Source organism: Muscardinus avellanarius, assembly GCF_963383645.1.
Source record: "Muscardinus avellanarius genome assembly, chromosome: 5".
NCBI lineage: Eukaryota > Metazoa > Chordata > Mammalia > Rodentia > Gliridae > Muscardinus > Muscardinus avellanarius.
The window spans coordinates 69502541-69526713 of NC_137790.1; the positions used below are offsets into that span (position 1 = coordinate 69502541).

The 24173-nt window shown below is 45.1% G+C and overlaps 1 protein-coding gene across 1 annotated transcript; it reads right to left on the minus strand.

Moving 5' to 3' along the window:
• Positions 1–4024: 4024 nt before the first annotated feature.
• POPDC2 (popeye domain cAMP effector 2) lies at positions 4025–16804 on the minus strand (the record flags this gene model as incomplete). Its single annotated transcript, XM_080696854.1, has 3 exons — positions 4025–4543; positions 9645–9753; positions 16314–16804. The coding sequence occupies 3 exons, from the start codon at positions 16802–16804 to the stop codon at positions 4025–4027; spliced, it is 1119 nt and encodes a 372-aa protein (XP_080552980.1).
• Positions 16805–24173: the final 7369 nt, after the last annotated feature.

Below are 24173 nucleotides of genomic sequence, written 5' to 3' on the forward strand. Positions count from 1 at the left end.
ACATATCATCCTGTCTCAGCTTCCCAAGTATGAGGATTATCGGTGTGTACCGTCATGCCCGGAAACTTGTGCTTGTTTTCTATGACCAATCTACAAAATTCTACTTTCTGCCTGACCCTACTGAATGAGTTAAAGACAAAATCATGCTTTGCAAATATAGTAAGCTTTGTCAGACTCCTGCCTTTTATTTTTACAAAGTAGGGGGTAGGGAAAGAAAAGTGAAAAATGTCCTGGGAGCTGCAGGGGTTGCAAGGCGCCCGGGCTTCAGGGAGGAACTGCCACTCTACTACCTGAATGACACAGGGGACCTCGGGCTGGCAGAGGCGGCACTACCAGGGACCCCAGCGCCTGCCACACTCCTTCAGGAGCAACCAAAGCACCTTGCAGCCACTTCTGCGGTGAAGACCCTGAGCCCAGCGTGACAGGTCTGCCTCCTCCTGCCAGGGAGAGCAGCCTGCGGCGCAGCCGGCACTGGGCCATCCAGAAGCTACGGGGCTGGCCAGGGTTCTATTTGGGCCACCACCCTTCTGTTGCCCCCTTTTGTCTTCTGCCAGTTTTCACCTGTCCTGGAAATCTAGACTGGGGAAAATATGGATAAATAAGAGATAGAGTCAACATTCTACATTTAACTAGTGCTTTACGACTCTCAAACTGCTGCTGTTTTCTCCAGTTATCCTCAAGGCAGCCTGGTTCGGTCAGCAGAGGCCGCCAGTCCTGACTGCAGATGAGGAAGCTGCCCCCAAGAGTGGCGAGCGGCAGGACCAGACTCCAGATCTCAGAGCCGCAGACCCGTAGCATGGCCGTTAGAAATTCCTTCCACAGAACTAATCTAAGGCATCCTTTTCCCAGAACCTGAGTCACTGTATAGAATCTTAAGACTTCTTCTGGTCCCTGTTTGAACTCTTCCAATGATGAGTAACTCTCTACTACACAAACAGGCCATTATTAATACTAAGCTGAAATCCTTTCTGTCCACAAGAACTGCACCAAGCTAAGTCAACCTCTAATTGCCATTCTTTTCAAATTTAGGAGCCTTCCTTCCTTCCTTATTTCCATACTGGGGATTGAACCCAGAAGCATTTTACCTCTGAGCTACATCCCAGCACTTTTTATTTTGAAACAGGGTCTGCTGAGGCTGGCCTTGAACCTGCGATCCCCTTGTCTCAGTCTCCCAAGTACTGGGATTACAGGTATGTGCCACTACACCCAGCTTATAATTTCTTGTTTCTTTCAGATTAAATGTCTTCAACTTTTTCAAGTGATATTCTCATGTGATTACCTAGTCTGGTGCCTGAAACATATTTCAGGTAATTGTAAAATACTAAGTTAGCTTTGTGATCCTGGTCCTAGGCTCCTTCTCTGAACCATGATTTGCCTCTATATTGTAATCTATTTATCATTTGCTTAGGTAAATAAGAGAGGCAAAGAAAATGATATGTAGCCTGATTTTTCCCCCTGGTGGTTCTGGGGATTAAACTCAGGGTTTCATACATGCTAAGCAAGTGCTCTACCAGTGAGCTACACCCTCAGCTCTTTTTATTTTTTAAATCTCAAGACAGGTTCTTTCTAAGTTGCCCAGGCTGGCTTCAAACTTGTAATCCTCCTGCCTCAGCCTCCCAAGGAGCTGGTTTTATAAGCATGTACCACCGTGACCAGCTTGAGATACAAAGTCTTTCCTACCCAAGCCAGCATTTTTAGAACTACATGAAAACGTAATCAAAACTAGGCCAAATTCCAGACAGCTTCCAGTTTAACCTGATAATGTGTCCCCTATCTAACTCAGCACGGTCCCTCTTCCATGAAGCACTCCCTGTAAGACAGACACAAAAGGGAACACACTGGAGACTGAGATGGAAGGTCCCAGAGAAAGAATCTGGAAGAAAGACCTGGTGAATACATGATCCTGCAGCATCACTTCGCCCATTAATGGGAAGCACCCATTTGGGGTTCAATTTTGGGCCCCACCAGGCTAAAACACTTACTCTCCTTAGAAAAGTACTTCAGTGGAAGCGCTGACTATTTTTAATTGTTGTTAAGTTGGATTGGTGTAAGAAAGGAGCATTGGTGTCAATTCAAAGAGTGTATGCCATTCCTAACAATGCAAAATGTAGCCAGCTCTGTGGTGTGTGTGTGTGGGGGGATTGATTCCAGGGGCATTCTACCTCTAAGCTACACCCCAGACTTATTTTGTTTTATTATTATTTTTTTGAAACAAGGTCTCACTAATTTGCAGAGGGCCTCATGAAGTTGCTGAGGCTGGCTGCAAATCTGCGATCCTCCTGTCTCAGCCTCCTAAGTACTGGGATTACAGGTATGTGTCATCATACCTGGCTTCCATGCCTCTTGTGTAAGCTTAAAACATTGGTAATTACCATCCTTGATTTTCACACCAAGTATTGTGTGCATGTATGTTTGTTTCACTCTGAATCTTACTATGGTATATAATCACAATGCACCAATAAAAGTATGAGAAATTTTGGTATTAAAAGGCCAGAAAATAGATAGTGACTGTGCCCTATTTTATAAAGGCAATGATAGTAAATTGCTACCAATGACAGGAAATATGCTTATTTGTTAAGTAATAATCCTATAAGGAGTTCTATGACAAATAAGTCAGACATCCAAACACATAATTTCAGAAAAATATCTCAAGTTAAACTAGCACATTGAACTGGGCTTAGCAAATGCTTGTAATCCTAGTACTTGGAAGGCTGAGATAGGAGGATCACAGGTTCATGGCCAGCCTTAGCTACTTAGTGAGGTCCTCTGCAACTTAGTGAAATACTATTTCAAAATAAAGAATAAAAAAAAAGGGCTTGGGTGTAGCTCAGAAGTAGAATGTCCCTAGGTTCAATTCCCAGTACCATAACACACACACACACACACACACACACCCCAACAACAAAAAAAACTATCACATAATCACAGACTAAACTGAAAACCACTGAAAACGATCTGAATCTAGCCAATTTGATAATGTTTTTGATGTCCTCTGAAAACTTGATTTAACAAGGAATCAATGAAATTTTTTCTTTCTCTCTTACTAAAACAAACATAAACCACCTACTTTCCTTGTGCATCAAATGCTGATACTTTAGAGAGTGAGTTAGACCAGCAGTTTTCTCATCTCAAGTTTCAGAAAAGGCTGAATTTGGAAAGAGGCATTTCCTGTAACAATATTTCGGGTTGAGGATGTGGACAGTGAGTTGTGACCTTTCACACAGAATGTCTGCACTGCATCTCATGGCGGGATAGATTCTTTGCAAGTACAGAATGGAAGGAACTTCTAGCCAAGAAGAACCACTACCCCCACCCACCCTCAGGAGAACAGTCTCATCACCAGAGAAATGGTAGTGAACTCTATTTCTTGCTGAGGGACATGCAACTGTCCTGGAGCTCCTGCTCACTGCACGGGGAACTGCCTGCCTCTCTTCACCTCCTGTGAGAAGCTCGCCCTCTGAGACCCCTCTCACATCCATCCAAGGGGCTCTTAGGAACGCTGGTCCAACAACTCAATGAGGAAAGTGAGGCTCCATGAGCTTTGCAATAAGTCACAGATTTGCTTAGTAGCAGGGCCAAGCATGGAAGCCAGGACTTGCAGTTCCTAGTCCTGATCTCTTTCCTGTTTACCATGCTGCCTCCTCTGATGTTTGGAAAACAATCCTACTTTGGGAATTTTCTTATCTTTGCTTGAATGGTTTTGTTCCAGCCTTAGCTATTAGCGCAAACTTATAAAAGAACGTAACCACCTATCTGCCTGCTCAGCATACCAACCAGCCCACCTTCCAAAGTGCAGCCATAGCTAATCACGAACCAGTTTAAAGAGCCCTTCGTGCCTTGCATGCGCATGCGCCTTGGAGCAAGCAGCTGTCTGCAAGGCTGGGTTACCGCCTGGGCCTGTGAGCACCCTGGAAGAAGATGCTCCCCGGGACAGTGTGCTGGCCCCTACAAGCGTGTCACGCCGGCTGCTGGCAGGACCGCGGCAGCCGCCACGTGGGTACTTACGTAGGGTCGAGGTCCGCCCTCACCTCATGTACTCCCCATCACTCCTATAGTCCATAAACGATTCTGATCCTGACACCTCCTCAAAATCCTCCAGCACCAGACTGGTGGAGTCCTCCCCCAGGAGGCCGCTGCCGGGCCTGGGCAGGCTGGCCCGGGAAGGAGGGGCAGGGAGGTCCGCAGCGGTGGCGGCTGGAGCGGGGGAGCAGGGGGGCGTCTGTGGGGCCGAGGCGGGCACGGCCGGCGTGGGGTTCTTGGCTGGCTCGCAGGCATCCTCATCGTCCTCCTTCTCGGACTCTGGCCCTCCCGAGTCCTGGCTAGAGGAACCCAGGACGTGATAGAGGCTGGGGAGGCGGATGTCGAAGCGCAGCCCAAACTTGGAGAAGAGCTTGTCATTGAGAGTGTAGAGCTTCTCCGAGATGTCGTAGCCCAGCAGGACCGAGAAGAGGCGGGAGATGTACCGCTCTTTGGTCAGAAGAAGGTGGAGGCTTTTCCGGGGCCAGGAAATGTAGCTACATTCTGTCTCGGCGGTCAGAGTGACCTGCGGGGTCAGCAGCAGAGAGGGGACGTTGAAGCTAGAACATGTGCCCGCGCTGAGCAAGAGGAGCCAGTGGATACGTGGTCATCAGAGGCCCTGGAGGAGGCCAGGGTGTGAGTGGCCAGGGTTCGCGTGTTCATTGAGAGTGTCCTGCGCGCCCGAGCCCTGGGACCAGCAGTTCCCTCCCTCACACACACCACCCTCTGCAGGCTCGGTTTCCAAATCCTGTTTCCTCACCAGCAATGGCTGCAGAAAGTCCTGGGGCTAGTGAGGGAGGGAGGGAGGGAGAGAGTAAGGGACTTCCTAGCACTCCAAAGAGAGGTAAAAATGACAAGGACTAGTCATTTCAAGAATATTTTGGAAGGATGTGTATTGGTGGATGGACAGAGAGATGGGGAAACACTGGATTAAAGAAAAGCTTTTGATTGGGTATGCCAAGCTGTGTCTGGTGGACAGAGCACTGGCCTGTAAGGGCCATAAAGTCACACTTAACTTGGCCACTGCACATCACCAAGAGGATCCCAACACCTCCATTCAGAAAAGGGGCACAGAGGAAGGCAGACTCTGGAGCAGAATGTCAAGGGTCCTCCATTCTCCACTTCTTTACACATCTAGGAATTTCTGAGAGCTCGCTGCCTGCCCATGATGCAAAGCTAAATTATACTCACAGGAGAATAAGCAGTTAACAGGTGCCTGGCATTCAGCAGGTGCTTAATAAATTCTTGTTGAAATAATGAAGAGTCTTAAAGTTAGGGTTAAAATGGAAATATGCTTAGGATAGCAGAGGAAAATGCTGTAGAATCTCACTTTTTATGCTTTGGTTGACCATAATAGTTTGAGCTGGCAGGGTTTACTATGTGTATTTGTGGATGGAGATGGTGGAAATGAGAACAGCTAACTTTTATCAAGAGATGACTGTGTGCCAACTATTGTGTTAAGTGCTTAATATGGCTTATCAGATTAAAGGTGGGGCTGACTTTCCCAATGTTCCTGCATTGCCTTCAGATCTCCTGTTGCTCTTTTCTCCTCTTCCTCCCCTTCTTCTATTCATCTCAAGCCCAGACATCATTCCTGAATTCTAGACTTAAATATACAGCTGCCAATGTGGAATCTTTTTTTTAACTGTCTATAGATGATATGAACTCAACTTATCCTAAACTGAACTTCCTATCCCCCAAGGCAGCTCTACCTGCGAGACCCTCACATCAGTAGATAGCAGCTCCATCCCTCTGATCACTCAAGTCAAAAGCCTCAGTCTTCCTTGATTCTCTTTCTCTTGCAGCTTACACCCAACTCATTAGGAAACCCTTCTGGCTCTATCTAGAAAATATATACTCTGGTCCTTACATAATCTAGCTCCCCATCACCTCTCCAACTTCCTCTCCTTCTGGTCTCTCTCCTCCCTCTCTCTGTTCCAGGTGCTCCTGCCTCCTTTCTGTACCTCAAACACACGAGCCCACCTCAGGACCTCTGCACTGGTCTTTCCCATCTGATATGCTCTTCCCCATATGCCCACAGCTCACATTGCCACCTCTAGTGGGTCCTTGGTCAAATGTCACCTGCTCAATGAAAACTTCCAAGACTACCCTGTTTAAAATGGCAACTCCCTTATACTACTGTTTTTTTAAATAAGCAGTTATTATACTCTCACATATTATATAATTCACTTATTCATTATGTTTATGGCTTATTGTTGGTCTCTCCCACTAGAATATAAATTGCATGAGGGCAGGGACCTTCCTCGGTTCTGCTCACTGATGTATTACAAGTACCTTTCACAGTGCCTGGTATGTGCTCAGTATTATTGAAGTGAATGAATGAATTGGTATGCTGCAAAACAATCTAATGTCACTTTCTCATGTCCTGTATGAAATCCTTCACAAAAGTGCTCTAGAAACCTGCTTCTTGGTTGTTTCCCATACATATGGACATGTATGATCAAATTTTGACAAGTATCTAGCTTTTTCTTTTCCTTTCTTTTCTTTTCTTTTCTCATGGTATTGGTGATTGAACCCAGGCGCATCCTTCCTCTGACCTATACTCTCGGCCCTCCTTTTTTTTTTTTTTTTCAAACAGGGTCTTGCTAAGTTGCTGAAGCTGGCCTCAAACCTGTGATCCTCCTGTCTCAGCTCCCCAAGTACTGGGATTATAGGTGTGTACCACCATACCCAGCTCAATAGTTTTTTTTTTAAATACTTAATCCTAAGGTTGGTTGAAAGATTAAATGAAATAACATGTAAATAGGATTTAGGTTCAGCAAAAAGGATAAAAACTGGAGGTGTAAGGATTTCTTCATGGTGCCTCCTGTGCTTGGTTTTTTAGGACAAATGAGTGTGTCACAGCACTGAACAGTCAAGAGTTCTGATGCACTCAAATTGTTGAAGGTGTGATGGAAAGTTGGTTGATTTGTGTTAAATACAATATGGATACCATTTAGACAACCATTGTGGATTCTTCTCTTGGTCAGCAAAGGCTGTGTAATTGCAAAAGGCAAGGACAAGGTGAACTATAACTTGGGACAGTATTTGACATTTGCAAAGAGGAAATAGGACTTTACACAGCCAATAGCAAGTGTGTGGCTCTCACTGCTCCCAAATGAGGTGCATACTAAAAACAGAAAGGGAGGAATACTTACATTCCAGGCCGAGAGGCCATCTGGGGTTACAGCCCTTTCTTTCAAACATAACTTAGGGAAGGACACCAGCTGCCTGCCACCTGTTGCTCCGGGTCAGTGTCAGAGCCCTGGTCGGCTGGCTCAGCCTTCTTGGACATTCTTACAGCCTGAGGAAGTTCCCAAAGAAGGCTGTGGGCTGGTTAGGGTGGGTGGGGCTGTGTGTGGGGATACGGGTGGGAAGGTGATTGGAGGGGTTTGTGGTTGGTAGCCCTGGCATGGAATCAACATTGTTTCTCAGGCTACATCATTACAGAGCCAAGTGTTAGGGTGGAGAAGGAAGCCGGCCCAGCCAAATGGCACTGCCTGGCATGTGTCTGTTCCGGGGTTGGCTCATGTGCTTGTTCGAGGGACTCCCTGATAGAAATGGTAGGAGACACATGGAACCCAGTATCTGCAAACTGCCTGGATAAGGAAATCCCTGACGGTGTGTGTGTGTGTGTGTGTGTGTGTGTGTGTGTGTGTGTGTGTGTGTAAACTTCACTCTTCTGGTAGTCCTTCCAATTTTTTTTTTTTTGTGTGTGTGTGTGTGTGGTACTGGGGGTGGAACCCAGAGGCTTTCTACCTCCGAGCTAAACTCCCTGATATATATATCAGGGTCTCACTAAGTTGCTGAGAGCCTCTCTAAGTAGCTGAGGCTGGCTTTGAACTTGTGGGATCCTCCTGTCTCAGCCTCCCAAGTGCGGGGATTATAAGCATGCGCCACCATGCCTGGCCATTTTTTTTTATACTGGGGATTGAACTCAGGGGCATTCTACAGTCAAGTTATATCTCTATCCCTATTTTATTTTATTCTGAAACAGTGTCTGTCTAAGCTGATTAGAGACACTCTCATTACGTGCTGAGGCTGTCCTCAAACCTGCAATCCCCCGGCTGTCTCAGCCTCTCAAGAACTGGGATTACAGGCACACACCACCACACTGGGCTAGATCCTTCCATTTTTAAAAAATGAACATAATGAAGAAGTCTAAGTATGCCACATTTAACTGAACTGCATGATATTTTTTTTGGGGGGGGGAGATCTTAGTATCCTCATCTGTTAAATGGGGTAATAATAATGTCCAACTCAAAAAGCTGTAAGAATCAACAAAGTACTATAATCTGCAGTGCAGTGCCTGCACATGCTGGCCATTCAGCAAATGAGAACTACAAAGAAAGGAACCAACACCTGAAGGGTTGGCAGAGAAAAGAGCAGGAGCGAAGCCGCCTGGCTCCCACCTGGAGTATGTGTGCAGAAGTCCCAGAGTCCTCTGAGATACCACTGACCCCTGGCAAGCCAGCTCAGCAGGCCTTTACTGAACACCCACTATGTTCCAGGGATTTACCTTTGCAAGTTGGAGAGATGATAGATAGATAGATAGATAGATAGATAGTAGATAGATAGACAGATAACTTCAAAGAATTCACCATGTGGAAGACAGAAAGGAACCCGGGTCACAAAAAAAGAGCACATGCAGCAGCCAGCAGACTCAAAAGGAGGAGGACAGGCTGCAGCAGGAACCGTAGTAGGCTGGGGGGCAACACTGGTGGGTCTATCTGGGCAGGATTCACAGAGGAAGTGTACAACTTGGATATGAAATGGCCCCCAAGGGCGCAGGTTCCTGGTGCAGCAATGTTCAGAGGGGGCTTTTGGAAAGGTATTAGATCTTGAGGCCTCTGATCTTATCAATGGGTTAATCTGTTGAGAGAGTCGTGATTTGAGTGGGTCTCTGGAAGATGATGAAAACTGTAGGGGTTGGGGCCTCGTTGAGGGGAGTGGGTCCTTGGGGGGGTGCCCTTGGAGTCTCTCTTTTTTCTCTCTCTCGCCTCTCCCTTCTGGCTGCCATAACTTCCTTCCACCATGCCCTTCCGCCATGATATGCCACCTCGCCTCTGGCCAAGAGCAACAGAATCAGAACTGTGGTCTGAAACTGAGCTCCAATAAATCTTTCCTCCTTTAAGTTGTTTTTCTTAGATATTTGTCACAGTGACTAAAACCTAACACAGGAAGTGATATTCCGTGGTCTCTCCTCTAGAAAGGGAAATGTATCTCAGACAGAAGGGACAGTAGAGCTGAGGCAAGGGGTTGCACAAGCATGCAGTGTGTTTCGAGAAGTACTTCCAGTTCAGCGTGGCCAGTACGAGCAAAAGGCATGAGGAAAGGAGGGCTAGGGGTGTGGCCTCTACAGAGTGGGGTTTTTTATGTTGTGGGCACTAGAGTCTTCTGGAAAGGTTTTAGGCAGAGGAGTGATGTGGCCACCTCTCAAGGACCAATACTGTCCTGGAGCCAGGAGTCCAGGTGCTCTTTCCACGAGGAGAAAGAGGAGGTCATGGTCTCCTCCAGCATCCTTGGCAGTGGTCAAAAGGCATGTTTGAAAGGGGAGAGATGGAGGTTTGTATATGGAGGTCACAGTGGGGTGGGCAAGGCTGTGCTGCCCTGGGGCTTCCTGTTACCTGGAAGACGCCCTCCTCTGAGGGGTGCAGCGATTCCCACTCGGGAGAGTCCATGAACTGGTATGGAAAGATGTAATGCAGAAACTGCCCATCCTGGCTCACACGGACCCTGGTAAAGGGAGAGAAGAAACTGTGTGTGAATGAGGAAAGGGAAAGTACCACCAGGAGTGCCTTCGTGCCTTCACTGACATCAAGTGTTGCTGGTTAACACAACTTTCTCAACAGAAATACCTTGCCTAAGGTGTACTAAAACCCAAAGCAGAATACCCAGACTACCACATATAAGCTATTTAGAAAGGTACAGTGGACATGCCTGTGATCCCAGATCTTTAGGAAGCTGAGACAGGAGGATCACAGCACAGATTTGAGGCCAGCTTCAACAACTAATTGAGACTTTCAGCAACTTAGTGAGACAGTGTTTCAAAATAAAAAGAGCTGGGGATATGTAGCTCAGAAGAATGCTCCTGGGTCCAATCCCCAATATCAGTGAGAGAGAGAGAGAGAGAGAGAGAGAGAGAGAGAGAGAAAAAGAAGAAGAAGAAGAAGAAGAAGAAGAAGAAGAAGAAGGAGGAGGAGGAGGAGGAGGAGGAGGAGGAGGAGGAGGAGGAGGAGGAGGAAAGGAGGAGGAGGAGGAGGAAGACAGAGACCAACCCATGAACTTGGAACATTGCCATATACCTGTGATTCTAGCTCCTTTGAGCCTGAGAGAGGAGAATCTCAGATTTAAGGCTAGAGCATGGTAAATTAGTTGAAGACTCTCTTTCAAAATAAAAAAATAAAATAGGTCTGAGGGTAAAGGTAAAATGTCCCTGGGGTTCAATATCTAGTAATACACACACACACACACACACACACACACACACACACACACACACACAAACACACACACGACAAAGAGTGAAAGAAATGAAAAAAACAGAGAGAAAGGGAAAGAAAGAGAACCATGGAATTTCTGAGCCCTCATTTTCCTCCTGCCTCTGCTTACCTGTGGTTCTTAATATTGACTAGAAGAGAAGCCCCAGGGAAGCTTTAAAGGACAGCTAGGCTTGGGCTATATCCCAGAGGAATTCAAAGTTTATAGTTAGGATCTGGACATTATTCATTTAAAAATATCCTCAGTGATTCTATTGTATATCCAGGGCAGAAACCACTGCTCTATGGCTCTGCTGTCCACTAGCCACATGTGACTATTCAAGTTTATACCTACATTCTTTTTTTTTTTTTTGGTGGTACTGGGGGTAGAACCTGGAGGCTTTCTACCTCTACCTCCAGGATGTACTCTCAGACCTATTTTTAAAAATATCTTATTTGGAAACAGGGTCTCACTAAGTTGCTGAGGCTGGCTTTGAACCTATGCAATCCTGTCTTAGCCTCCCAAGCGCAGGGATTACAAGTGTGCACCACCACCACCACGCCAGGCCTATACCTACATTCTTTTCTTTCTTTCTTTCTTTCTTTCTTTCTTTCTTTCTTTCTTTCTTTCTTTTTTCTTCTTTTTTTTTTTTTTTTTTTTTTTGCGGGTCTGGAAATGGAACCCAGGAGCATTCAACCTCCAAGCTACACTCCCTGCCCTATTCTTTAGTCTTTAATTTGAAACAGGGTCTCACTAAGTTGCAGAGGGCCTCACTAAGTAGCTGAGGCTGTCCGTGAACCGTGATCCTCCAATCCTCCGGTCTCAACCTCCTGAATGCTGGAATTACAAGCATGCAACACCACACCTGGCACCTACATTCTTTAAAATCAAATAGAGTCAGGGCTGAGGGTGTAGTGCAGTGGTAGAGCACTTGCCTAGCATGTGCAAAGCCCTGGTTTGATTCCCAGCACTGGAAAAAAAATTAAATGAAAAAATCCAGTTCCTCAGTTACAGTAATCACATTTCAGGCACCCCATAACCACATGTGGCCTGTGGTTAGCATATTGTACAGCACAGATACAGAGTGTTTCCATCATCACAGACATTTCCATCATTCAGTGCAACTCTAGAGATCCAGCCTGGGTTAATTTCTCCTTTCCCCTTCACAGTGTACAGACTTGCACTATAACCATTTTCAGATGTTGTGCTAGACATTTCTCAAGTGTTCTCTTATTTAATCACCACAATAACTCACTGTAGTTATCCTTTTCTGTGTTTTATAGCTAAGGAAAAGGATACTCAGAAAGGCCAAGTGGTGAACTTAAGGTTGCATAGCTGTCCATGGACAGAAATGAAATGCTGTGTTCTCACCAGGACACCACAGACCCAGAACTTTGGGTAGAAGAGTGCCACTGTTAGCATTGCCCCTTCTCAACAATCATTAACCATTACATGACACAACAGTTTCTGTCTTTGAACAGTGAGATCCCACACATCCTGTCCAGTGGTTGGTCCTAGATGAAACCTCACCCCAGCCGATATTCCCAAATCAAAAAACCATGAGCGAATAACAGTAATTCCTTCCATGGAAATCTGGAACTAGAATAAAGTGAATGTGACTCATGGATGGGGAAAACTATCACATATTGCAAGAACAACCCAAACCTTGAGTCAAGTATGGTTGCTCACATTTGTAATCCCAGCATTTAGGAGGCTGAGATAGGAGGTTCTGGGTTCACGAACAGCCTCAGCTATTTAGTGAGGCTCTTTGAAACCCAGTGAGACCCTGTTTCAAAATAAAGAATAAAAAATAAGGCTAGGGGTGTCGCTCAGAGGTAGAATGACCCTGGATTCCATTTCCAGTACAAAAAAAAATAATAACCCAAACCTCTGCTAAGAACTAAAATTTTTTCTTTTAAATGATGTAACTTAGACTTTGAAAAAGCATCTACTCCAATTGACCATAGGGAAGAGAAATCTGAAATCATACAAAATGTCCAATAGAACATGTTCTTCCTTCTATTCCTACCTGAGGCTCAGGTGCATGCCTTTCTTTATTTGATGGGAAATTCTTTTATTTTTAAAAATATCTATTCCCAAGCCAGGCATGGTGTCACACACTTGTAATTCCAGCATTTGGGAGGCTGAGGCAGGAGGATCGTGGTTTGAGGACAGTCTCAGCCACTTAGTGAGGTGCTTTGCAACTCAGTGAGACCCTGCTTCAAAATAAAGAATAAAAAATAGGGCTGAGGGTATAGCTCAGACATAAAAGCCCCTGTGTTCCATCCCCAGTGCAAAACAAAACAAAACAAAACACAACACAATTTCCCCTTCAGCTAGCTGAAGTTGATTTCTATTGTTGCAGCCAGAAATTCTAATTAATATGTTTTAATTTTATGAATTTTTTTGTGGTACTGGGGTTCCCAGAAGCCCTTCTACCTCCGAGATACACTCCCAGACCTATTTTATATTTTTTTATTTGGAAACAGGGTCTCTTAAGCCAGTGAGGCTGGCTCCAAACAAGTGCAATCCTCCTGTCTCTGCCTCCCAAGCATGGGGATTACAAGTGTGCACCACCACGCCTGGCTAATTTTATGAATATTCTTATTCCATGCTACCAACAGGTTAAACAACTGCTCTTGACTTGCCCATGACCCCAGGTTTGGTTTCACAATGCAGGGTTGAATGTACCGCGAATGCTGCTCTGGCCTCCCTAACATGAGAGGGAAGAGTTGTGCTCTCTCTCTCTCTCTCTCTCTCTCTCTCTCTCTCTCTCTCTCTCTCTCTCTCCCTCCCTCCCTCCCTCCCTCCTTCCCACCACTATGTCCGGAGACCTGTGATCCCTGACCTCATATGCACTGAACCCCACATCAAAACGACACTGGCCACACAAACCTCCCTGGAGTACCTCTTGTGTTTTTAGAGGTATAGGGATGCAGAGATGGAACAATCTGCCCCTTTGCCCTTAGCAGAAGCCACAGGCACAGAAATAACTGGCTGCAAGTCAACATGATGAGTGATAAGTGAAAGAGGAACCCAGACAAAGGAGATTGGTTTCCTCTGGGTAGAAGAATCTCAGAGAAGATGGTATCTGAGCTGAGTTGAAGGATGAATAGGATATTTAGAAGTAGTTAAGGATGGGAAGGGGCAGAGATCTGGGAAAGCCAGTGTGGCCATATGTTCTCCAGTATCTGCTTTTTCTTTTCCTCTCTACTATGTCCAGTTTTAACAGGACACATGGCTCCATAGCTAAATACTATATCTCCCTACCTCCCTTGATACTAGGTACAGGAAGGTTAAGTTCTGGCCAAGAGGAGATTAAAACTCCCCCTTTTTTTTTTTTGTTTTTTTGTGGTACCCAGAGGCATTCTACCTCCAAGCTACACCCCCACCCCTGTTTTTTATTCTTTATTTTGAAACAGGGTCTCACTGAGTGGCAAAGGGCCTCACTAAGTAGTAGCTGAGGCTGTCTTCGAACCGTGATCCTCCTGTCTCAGCATCCCAAATGCTGAGATTACAAGCGTGTGCCACCATGCCCAGCTGAGATTAGAACTCTTGAGTCTTGCTCTTAATGAATGCCTAGCTGTGCATACAAATGTACATACAAATTACCAGTTAATAATCTATTGCCAATTATCTGACCACTTAAAGAAAGAAGACAGAAGGGAATGTAGGACTCAAATGATGCTATGGATGGTGTCACACCGTAGGGTAGTAGTAGTAGTAGTAGTAGTAGTAGTAGTAGTGTGTGTGCAATGCCATGTTCTCCTACCTCAGGGTCTTCATGTATGCTTCCCCAGCTGGACCTCTTCTCAGACCTTAGCTCAAGTGCTCCTTACAGGAAGGCTTATCTTAACTTTTCAGGAAAGTGAGCTCTACCAGTTACATGCTCTCCTTGTACCGCACATTTCTCCATGTAAATATTGCATCCACCACTACCTATGGTACACATTGGTTGCTGACTTTTTCCATTGACTGTACGAAAACAATATTTTTCACATTTAGTGCTATATCCCTAGTCTCTAACACTGCTAATAATTATTTGTGACAAAAAAGGAAGAATAGAAGAGGAGAAAAGGCAAAAAGAAAAGGACAACAAATGAATCAACAAATTCAATTGCATCACCATAAAAGGTGATCTAAACCTCAAGAAGAAAAAGCTTCTCTAAGAAAGGAAGCCACTTGGAGAGAATGAAGTTACTGTGGCACACATCAGACCTTCCCATCATCTCCTCAGCTAGGAATGTGGATCCCAGGCAAGCCACCAACAAGTAGTAATATCTTAGAGTGAGAGTAATATCTAAGGACCCTTCAAGGCTCACTCATTTAAACTGGGATACTGTGTCCTCTATCACTGATTCTTCTTACTTCTCAATCTCCTGGATGACAGGCCATTTCCACCTATATGAATGGCTTAGACAGTTATCTGCTCAGAGGACTGTCCCTGTGGGACTTGGTGCTTTAAATTTTATGTGAGAGAAACTCTCTAACAGTGAGCACAGCTCAACAAGGTGAGAGGCCACTTTGTTCTCTACGTCTTGAAAGGGACTGGTGGCCCTTAGTAAAAGAATACAAAAATACAAAAAAAAACTTCTGAAACTGGAGCAAAGGGCTCCAAATGACAGTCTGAATGTAAGACAGGGAGGTCTATACAAAAGCTCCCCCTTCCTGGCACAGAGTTCTTGTCTACTGCTTTGAGGTGTTTGGTACCGCACTAGAGCCGACAAAGAATACAGTGATTCTGCTTTAACCAGAGCCCAGTCACAGGCTGGATCCTGTGAGTTAATACACAAATGTATATCATTGCTAACAGTAGTAGTTTCATCATCATCATCATCATCATCATCATCGTCGTCGTCGTCGTCGTCGTCATCATCATCATCGTCATCATCATCGTCGTCGTCATCATCATCATCATCATCATCATGCCTTTTCCCCCACTGTGTAGTTGTTAGTCTTACTTCCTTTCCTTTGTAATGATTTCTGTGTTGGAATCAGATCCTTCAGTTTATCATCTTAACTTATCTTAAAATTCTTGGTATGGAACAAGCTGCAGGAGGGGTGGGCAAGTGCCACTAGGGCATATTTCAAAGAATCCACCACTGCTGTGAGGTGTGCAGCACAGAGCCTCATGCTATTCTCCCTTTAGATACCATCGGCCAACCTGCACAATGGCAGGCTGGTTGGACCCGCACTGATCCCAAGACTATTGCTGCCAAAGTCTGGCTGTCAGTCCTCTTCAGGGGAGGCAGGTGCCTCCACCAAACCCTCAATGAGACACTGTGGGCATCAGTACTCTTTGTTTACTCTGGAACCCTCAGATTTACAGTACTTGACTTCATCTAGAAGAATCTCAATGGACCAACTGGGAATGGAAGAGTGGACAAGGGTTATTTTCTCTCCATACCAGGCTGTATACAGACTAGCTATACTTTAGAGCAGGTATAAGATATTGCAAACACACATGGGGCTGTTTCCTTGATGCCCTGGCAGGGAGCTGAGGTTACTGAAAACCCTGTTTCTGGCCTTATTCCCTACATGTAGTTGGTGTTTAGAAAACATTGAATACATATGGAAGGAAAAAAATTATTTTTTCTTGTCAACCAAGAAGATGCCTCATGATCTAGTTTCCTCTTGGAAAATGTTTAAAAAAAGGAAGTAAACTCACTCTTAGAAAAATCTATTTTGGTGTTTGACCTGCCACATCCTTCCCTCAATGAAAGGGAACATGAAATGGAAAGAGACACTAGGAAACAAGAAGTGTGGGCTGGGCAAAGAAATTCTGGGCAATGACAGGAACAGACAGCGTAGCTTACCGGCCAGAGAGCAGCAGGGACAGGCGGTTGATGGGCGTCTCACCCTCCACGGCATAGGTCTGCTCTGTGGCCAGAGTCAGGACCTGCTCCTGACAGCAGTGAATGATCTCCTTGTAGGTGTGCAGGGGAACCTGCAGGGGCAGCCACAGTGTCTTGTAGAGGAGGTCGAACTCCTCAGGGAGGGTGTCCACACGCAGCCGGTACACCAGGTGTGCCAGCTGCAGCAGGCAGGCCACTGCCAGCAGGAAGTTCCAAAGGACGATGTCCAGCCCACAGGCATGGAACCAGCCCCATAGCACGTAGCACACGTACCCCGTACCCAGGAAGCCAAAAAGGTAGAAGCATCCATACATCCCGCTGCCCCCCATGAAGCCCAGCAGCAAGAAGCAGTTGGCCAGGTGGTAGGCTGCCCCTTCTGGGTCCTGCTTCCAGCTAATGCACAGCGGCCCCTGCCAGAGGAGCTGGCTCACCGTGCTGCTGCTAGTGCTCATCTTTAGGGCACCTCAGAGTCTTGCTGGGCTCTGATACTGTCCTCACACAGGAATCTCAGGAAACGAACCGATCAGTCCTCCCAGGCGTCTTCTCACCCCCAGCTTCTCAGCACCAACTCTCCCTTTACTAGCTGGAAAGCTTCTGGTGGTGCCGGGATCGACTGCCCGTACGTAGTCCACTTCATGGATAACCTTAAAACACGCTTTCCTTTCTCTCTGTGTCCCTCAGCAAGGCTCTGGCCCTCCCTGCAGAGCTCTGGCAAGCTTTCTTGGCTCCAGGTTTCTTAGGGCAGTCTTTATATTTGGTACTTAGCCCCAAACCTAAGTTGTCCAGAGAGAAAGGGAAGACCAGGAGACTGAAAACTTCAGCAGCGAGGGATGAAGCGGCCACATCCTGCTGTCTCTTGTTCCCAAGCAGAATGAGGAGAGCCCAGCTTGGGAGGCACACTCATGTTCCATTTGGAATGCGTTCTCTCTTGGCACCGGAAGAAAGGGTGACCCCAGAGGGATACCATGTTTGGAATTGGAATCTAAGAGGTACTGGCAGTGAGAAAAAACAGGCCAGGCACAGGCAGGCTGGCAGATCTCTTAGCATACCTCCCAGAGGACAAGATAAGACCTCAGCGCGACAGAGGCGGGTGAGGAGGGACAAGGAAACGTAGCAGGCAGAACAGTGGCCAGAGCTCCCGACGCCAGGGACAGAGGGCTCTGCAGCAGTGGCGGGGACACATCAAAGGAGGAAAGGATGGGAGTATTATCAGAAAAGTCCTAGTGGTGAACAGTGGAAAACCCCTTGAATGTTTTATCAAGTCACACAGCAAATATCATTAGACACTAGACATCCACTCAACAAAGGTAGCTCTGTACAGCAGCTTTTTGATTTTTCAGTGGACTCTCCCCTGCATGTATGTGGATCTAGTAATAGTTAATACATGGTAACACATTGCCCAAATCATCACCCCACCTAGCCCAAAATTTACGATTACAACTATTAAATACCCAGAAAGGGCTGGACCTAAAATTAAAGGGCTTAAATATACTTATTCAGTCATCACAATCCTTCTAGATCTGAAAGAAAACTAAGGTGCAGAGAGGCAAGGCATTCCTACAAGTAGACACGAGCTAGGATTTGAACCCAAGACTATCAGGCTGAAAACTGTCCCAAGTGGCCGGGCGTGGTGGCGCATGCTTGTAATCCCAGTGCTTTGGGAGGCTGAGACAGGAGGATCACACAGGTTCGAAGCCAGCCTCAGCTACTAAGTGAGGCTCTCTGCAACTTAGTGAGACCCTGTTTCCAAATAAAGTATAAAACAGGTCTGGTAGTATACCCCATAGGTAGCAAAGACCCTGGGTTCCACCCCCAGTACCACCAAAATAATAATAATAATAATAATAATAATAATATTATTATTATTATTATATTATATATTATTATCATTATTATTATATTTTAAAAACTATCCCAAGTGGTTTCCATAGTAAGTGGATAACAAGAATTAGATCCACATTTTCCAATACCATACTCTTATGAAATCTGATGACTTCAAGGAACTGCTGATGAATCTAGGGAGCTACTTTGGGCTGCCAAGAAATAAGTCTAGAGTATGCAAACATTAGAAATATGACTCTGGTTTCCAAAAGACTCCTTGAATCTATGGGGTTGACAGTACCATTGGTAGTACCATTACTCTTATTGTCCCTGAGTATGGTATAGAGTGCTCAATAACCTCCCAGAAATATCCAAGTGTTCAATCCATTGTGTCCTTCACAATCCTGCTGTAACCTAACATTTAAGAGAAATGAGAAATTGTCAAATAGACTGAGTCGAAGTTTTCAGCTCAACAAGTATGTATTGAGTGCATATTGGTTTTTTGGTTTGTTTTTTTGCGGGTCTGGAGATGGAACCCAGGGGCATTTGACCTCCAAGATACACTCCCTGCCCTAATTTTTATTCTTTATTTTGAGACAAGGTCTCACTAAGTAGCTGAGGCTGTCCACGAACCGCAATCCTCCAGTCTCAGCCTCCCGAAAGAACGCTGGGATTTCAAGCGTACGCCACCACGCCCGGCAACAAGTATGCATTGAGTGCCTATTGTGAGCCCAGTTTCACTCTGATAAAAAAAAAAAAAAAAAAAGAGAGACCTCAAGAAACAAAGGCCATTCAGTGTGTGGAACACAATAAACTGCTTTAATTTGAAGAACAGTGGCAGCTTAGGACAGTGGCAGTGGGAAGGAAGACCCAGAGCAGGGGCTATGGCCAGCAGTGGAACAGCATGGCCAGTGGTGAGACTGGAGAAAGCAAGGGCACAAAGGTGTGATGGTGTCTGACTTGTTGAAGGAAGCCAGCTTTTAAAATTCAATTAAATTCAACTCACCAATGATTGTGTATATTTCCCTCTTTCTAAGGTTAAGAGGGGGAATAAAAGAGAGAGAAAAAAAAAAAAAAACAAGTAGTAAAGGAAAAGGCTTGAAGAAATGCCCCCAAGCCTCCTCACGGCAGCAATTTGGACCTGTGATACTGGAACGGTGGAGTTTGGGGGTTTCCATGTGCTGCTTTATGTCACGTGTCTATCTCCTAGCCAACCCGCCACTTCACGAGGCAGCAGCTGCTCACCCGACCACCTTGGTTATGCACCCCCTGAGCTCCAGGGTAAGGGTCTCTGCCAGCTGAGATCAGGGAGGCCAGAGCGCAGAATCAGAGCTCTGCCCAAGATAGAATTTCAAAGCAGGTCATCTTTCTCAGAAAGCTTGCCTTACAGGTTGGCCCTGATCTTTTAAAGAGACAGGCAGACCCGTTAACTACTGTTCATTCGCCTGCCACCCAGACTGAGCTCAGCCTGCCTCACTGTCAATCTGAGCTGAGGGCACTACAATTTACCAATCAGCTATGGTCTCCTCATAACATCCCAAGATACCCCCCACCCCCGCCAATGGAAGAAATAGGATTAGAGAGGCCAAGGAACTTGTCCAAGGTCACAGAGCTAGTATGTGAACAGGGATTGAAGCATAGGTCAGGGTGGGTCTGAATTATATATTCTCTGTGCTATACTATCCTGCCGGGTACTACACTTACTGCTACAGGGGCTTTGAGAATACTGCTGAGGTGGCATACATGTTGGAGAACCATGCAAGTAGCAACAGTGACACTGCTGCACATAGGACAGGACCTGTGGTAGAACAGAGTGGAACATTGCATTTTGCTTTAAATCCAGCTTTGATAGAAGAGGAAAGAAGTTATTGTGTCAAAATGGTATATTCTTGTAAAGAAATCACAAATATGCAAATAGAAGCATAGTAGAAAATATTTTGGGTAGGAAAAAGAGGAAAGAAATAAAAGTTATATCATTTGCTGATTCAATTCAGGAAACATTTATTCAGGACAAACTGTGTGTGTGCTGGTAACAGAAGATATAAAGATGAACAAGACAATTATCACCTTCAAGGATCTTTATGGTCTAGTGGGGGAGCCTGCTGTCCCAGAAAAAACCTGCATTCTATAAATTAAGTTGACCCAGGGTTCAAAGGAGAAACGCTGATGAAAGTGCAAAGAATTTAGGGAACACATTACAGGGAGGGTGACATTTAAGCTGCCCTAAAAAGATGAGTAGGTGTTCCCCAGCTAGCAGGAGCATTCCAGGAAGGGGAAACAGAATGTGAAGTCAAGTCCAGAAGTAAAATAAAAACATGTGGCGTACGCTAGTAACAGAGAACAAACAGCTCATCGCAGGAGAATCCAGGGGAGCAGCAGGATACAAGGCAGGAGAGGCAGGCTGGGGCCCGAGTGTGAAGTTTGTGGCTAACTTACCTCCCAAGTGTGGTCATGAGCTAATAAGGTTGGCTCCCGACTGCTGGTCAGGGGCCCATGCTGAGATAAGGACACAAGTCAACTGTTAAGACATTCTTGTAGCAAAATGCTAGGTTGATGAGCATCTCACTACTTGCTGAGGCTGTCCTCAAAACTCCTGTCTCAGCCTCACAAGTACCAGGACTACAAGCATGTGCCACACCTGGCTTGCTATTTACCCTTTTTACTTAGTTTATGGAAATTTTTTCTTTAATGGTTCTGGGGAATTAATACAGGCATTCTACCTCTGAGTAACACCCCCAACCCTATTTCTTTATCTTGAAACAGAATCTCACTACACTTCTGAGAAGCTTGCTAAGTTGCTGAGGCCAGCTTTGAACCTGCAATCCTCCTGTCTCAGCCTCCCAAGTACTGGGATTAGAGGCGTGTGCCACCACACCCAATTAGTTTATGGAACTCTTGCTTGGACAATATGTTAAGGAAGGTGGGTTTCTCTGCCAGTTGCTGGGAAAACTGAATGATGTAAAGGCCAATCATTACCCCCATGGCTTAAGGATGAACATGTGACCAAAGGAAAGGAAGAGACAGGATGCAGGGAGCACCTGGTAGACAGAGGGGAGGCCTTTCATCTAGCTGGAATTCGACCGTGTGATGATGGGACACTCCGAAGTTACTACAGCCATGAGATAGGCTATGCCTAAGCATGAGAAGGACAAAGAGCAGAAAAACAGAACATATCTAGGTTCCTGAAAGCATCATGGAACCAATGTCACATAGGTGGACCTGTCAATCTCCAGACTTCATGATGGGAGTAAATGACTTTTCTATATTGCTTAAGTCAGTGTAGGTGGGCATTCTAATACTTTGAGCTGAGTTAATCCTAACTCAGAACCCCAAAGGATCTCTGTGAGGACTCTCTTCATGAACAGTTCTCTGAACATTTGCTGATTGCCGTATTCTGTAAAAACTGATTGTCAGATAATTTATCATGCTCTACCAATTTTTCTCTTTAAAGTTTAAGTAAACTACAGGAGGAATTACTCTCATAAACTCAATTTCACCATTCAGAATGAACTGGTTGTTTGGTGAACAAGGTAGTTTAGTGAAAATTTGGTTGCCTATTCAAGATCCATTTACCTCTTCCTCCTTCTTTCAGTTTTGTCCAGATATCTAACAAGATTGGGGAGGCAGGATTTTGTTTAAACCAATTAGAATAAAGTATTCTGCTGACAATTAGACTAATTAGAATAAAGTATTCTGTGTGTGTGTGTGTGTGTGTGTGTGTGTGTGTGTGTGTGTGTGTCTAGGGATGGAACCCAGAGGCATTTGACCTGCGAGCTACATCCCCTGCCCAATTTTTTATTCTTTTATTTTGAAACAGGGTCTCACTGAGTTGCAGAGGACCTCACAAAGTAGCTGAGGCTGTCCACAAACTGCGATCCTCCGGTCTCAGTCTCCCAAACGTGGGGATTACAAGCGTGCGCCACCACACCCGGCAGAATAAAGTATTCTTTACAGGTTCATAACAATACATATAACCTAATATGGCTCAATCAGACTAAGGAAACAACTGAAAAAGCCCATGCCTGGGAACCACTTCCATTTTCTGCTGGACTTGAATGAGAAAGCACAGGCTTGTCTTTATCAGTCCTAAGAAAGAGGTCTAAAATGAAAGCAACTTGGGACTTAAATGGCATCACTTGAGTCTGCAGAGCTTGCTCTAGTGCTGGACTCCCAGTTATGTGCAAGTTTTCTTTGAGGATTTTCTATTACTTGCTTCAGAGTCATCATAATTGACACATATGGAACTATCACCTAACAGCTTTTTACAGCTAACAAAAGAAACACTGGGTCTCTTTTGAGGAAAGCATCTGAGAACATCCATCATACCACTGAGCATTTAATTTGATGTTTTTGTAGTTTATAGTCTTATACTCACCAGACTATCAGTTGAGAGCAGAGTTTATATCTCACTAATCTTTGTGCACTCTTAGCACACAATTAGCATATTGTGTGCTGTAGTAAATGTTGGACCAATAGCTTCAATTACTTGAGGACAGACTGTATGCCTGATTCACATGAATACTCAATACCTACACCCATTTGTGCACATAATAAGCCTTGGCTAAATATGTATTAAATAAGTAAATAAATACATAACTATAAATGTGATGCTTAGACACCTCATAGAGATGGCAAAAAACACTGGGCTTGAACTCTAATGGCCCAAACTCACATCCAGGTCATGGGCTACATGACCAGGGTGATTCTCTTAGCCTTTCAGCACTTGTAAGATGGAGATTATAGTTTCTCCACCAGTCTCACCTCAGATCTGTGACAGCATAGTAATTCTAGGTTAGGTCTTGCCTTGGGACATGGTCCTATTTTGAGTCAAACATTTCAAGGTTAGACAAAATAAAAATTAAAGAAAACGTGTGAATGTACCTATACTGCTTTTAAAATTTTCTATGTATAATAGGGACATAGCAGAAAGAAATGTTAGAATATGGTTATCACAAAGAGGCCAAGTTCTTCACTTCAAATTGCTGCGGTAATCTTTTACTATTACTGAAATACTTCACATCATCTTTGAAAGGCTTAAACACTTGGAAAGGGGTTATGGATGTAGACTGTTCCCTGAAGAGCTCATGTATTAATGATCAAATTGATACAGTGAAGTCATGAGAGTCATACTTGCACCAGCAGATGAACCCACTGTGATGGACTTACCAAGGCCTGGGTAGTGACCTGAGCTAGTGGGGTGTGGTTGAGCTGGGTCCCTGGAGTGTGGCCTTAGGAACTGTGCTTTTGTTGAATCCCCTGCTTGCCTGCTCTCATGCTTCTGGCCTCCCTGATGTCAGAGCAGAGCCTTGCTCTCTCCCCTACTCTGCTTCCTGCCGCCATGCCCTGAGATCCACAGATTCCAGCCTCACTCAGCCTGGACTCTAAGAAACTAAGAGCAAATAAATCAACCTTCCTCTAAGTTATATGGTCAGTCGTTTTGGATTAAAGCAGTAAGAAAGTTGACTGGGACAGAAGGTATTATTAGATGTATTTTCAACTGTAGGACAGGTCAAGAAGAGAGCTTTAGTTCCTTCACAGGTATGCATATCGAACTGGCAAAAGTTAAGGGAAAAAAATCAACATAGTGCTAAGAGCTGAGGGAAACAGGCATCCTGAGACACCTCTTCTAGAGGTCAACCAGGCAGTACTCATCTAAAGCCTTGAAAATAAGTACAGTCTCTAGTCAATCCTTAGCTGAATGATCAGCAAAAAAATCCATGTAAAGACTTTCCTATGGAGTCTTTCATCGTGGTGGCACGGAGTCATCCAAAAGAAGAGGAGGGTAAAAAGTAAAAAGTGTATACCCACAGGTTAAGAAGGAAGCTTTATGGATGTGATGGCACACACCTGTAATCCCAGTATATGGGAGGATGAGATAAGACAGCAGGTTCGCAGCCAGCCTTAGCAACCTAGGGAGACTATTTCAAAAGCAAAAAAATAAAAGGGCTGTGTGTATAACTCAAAGGGAGAATGCCCCTGGGTTCAACTCCTAGTATCATA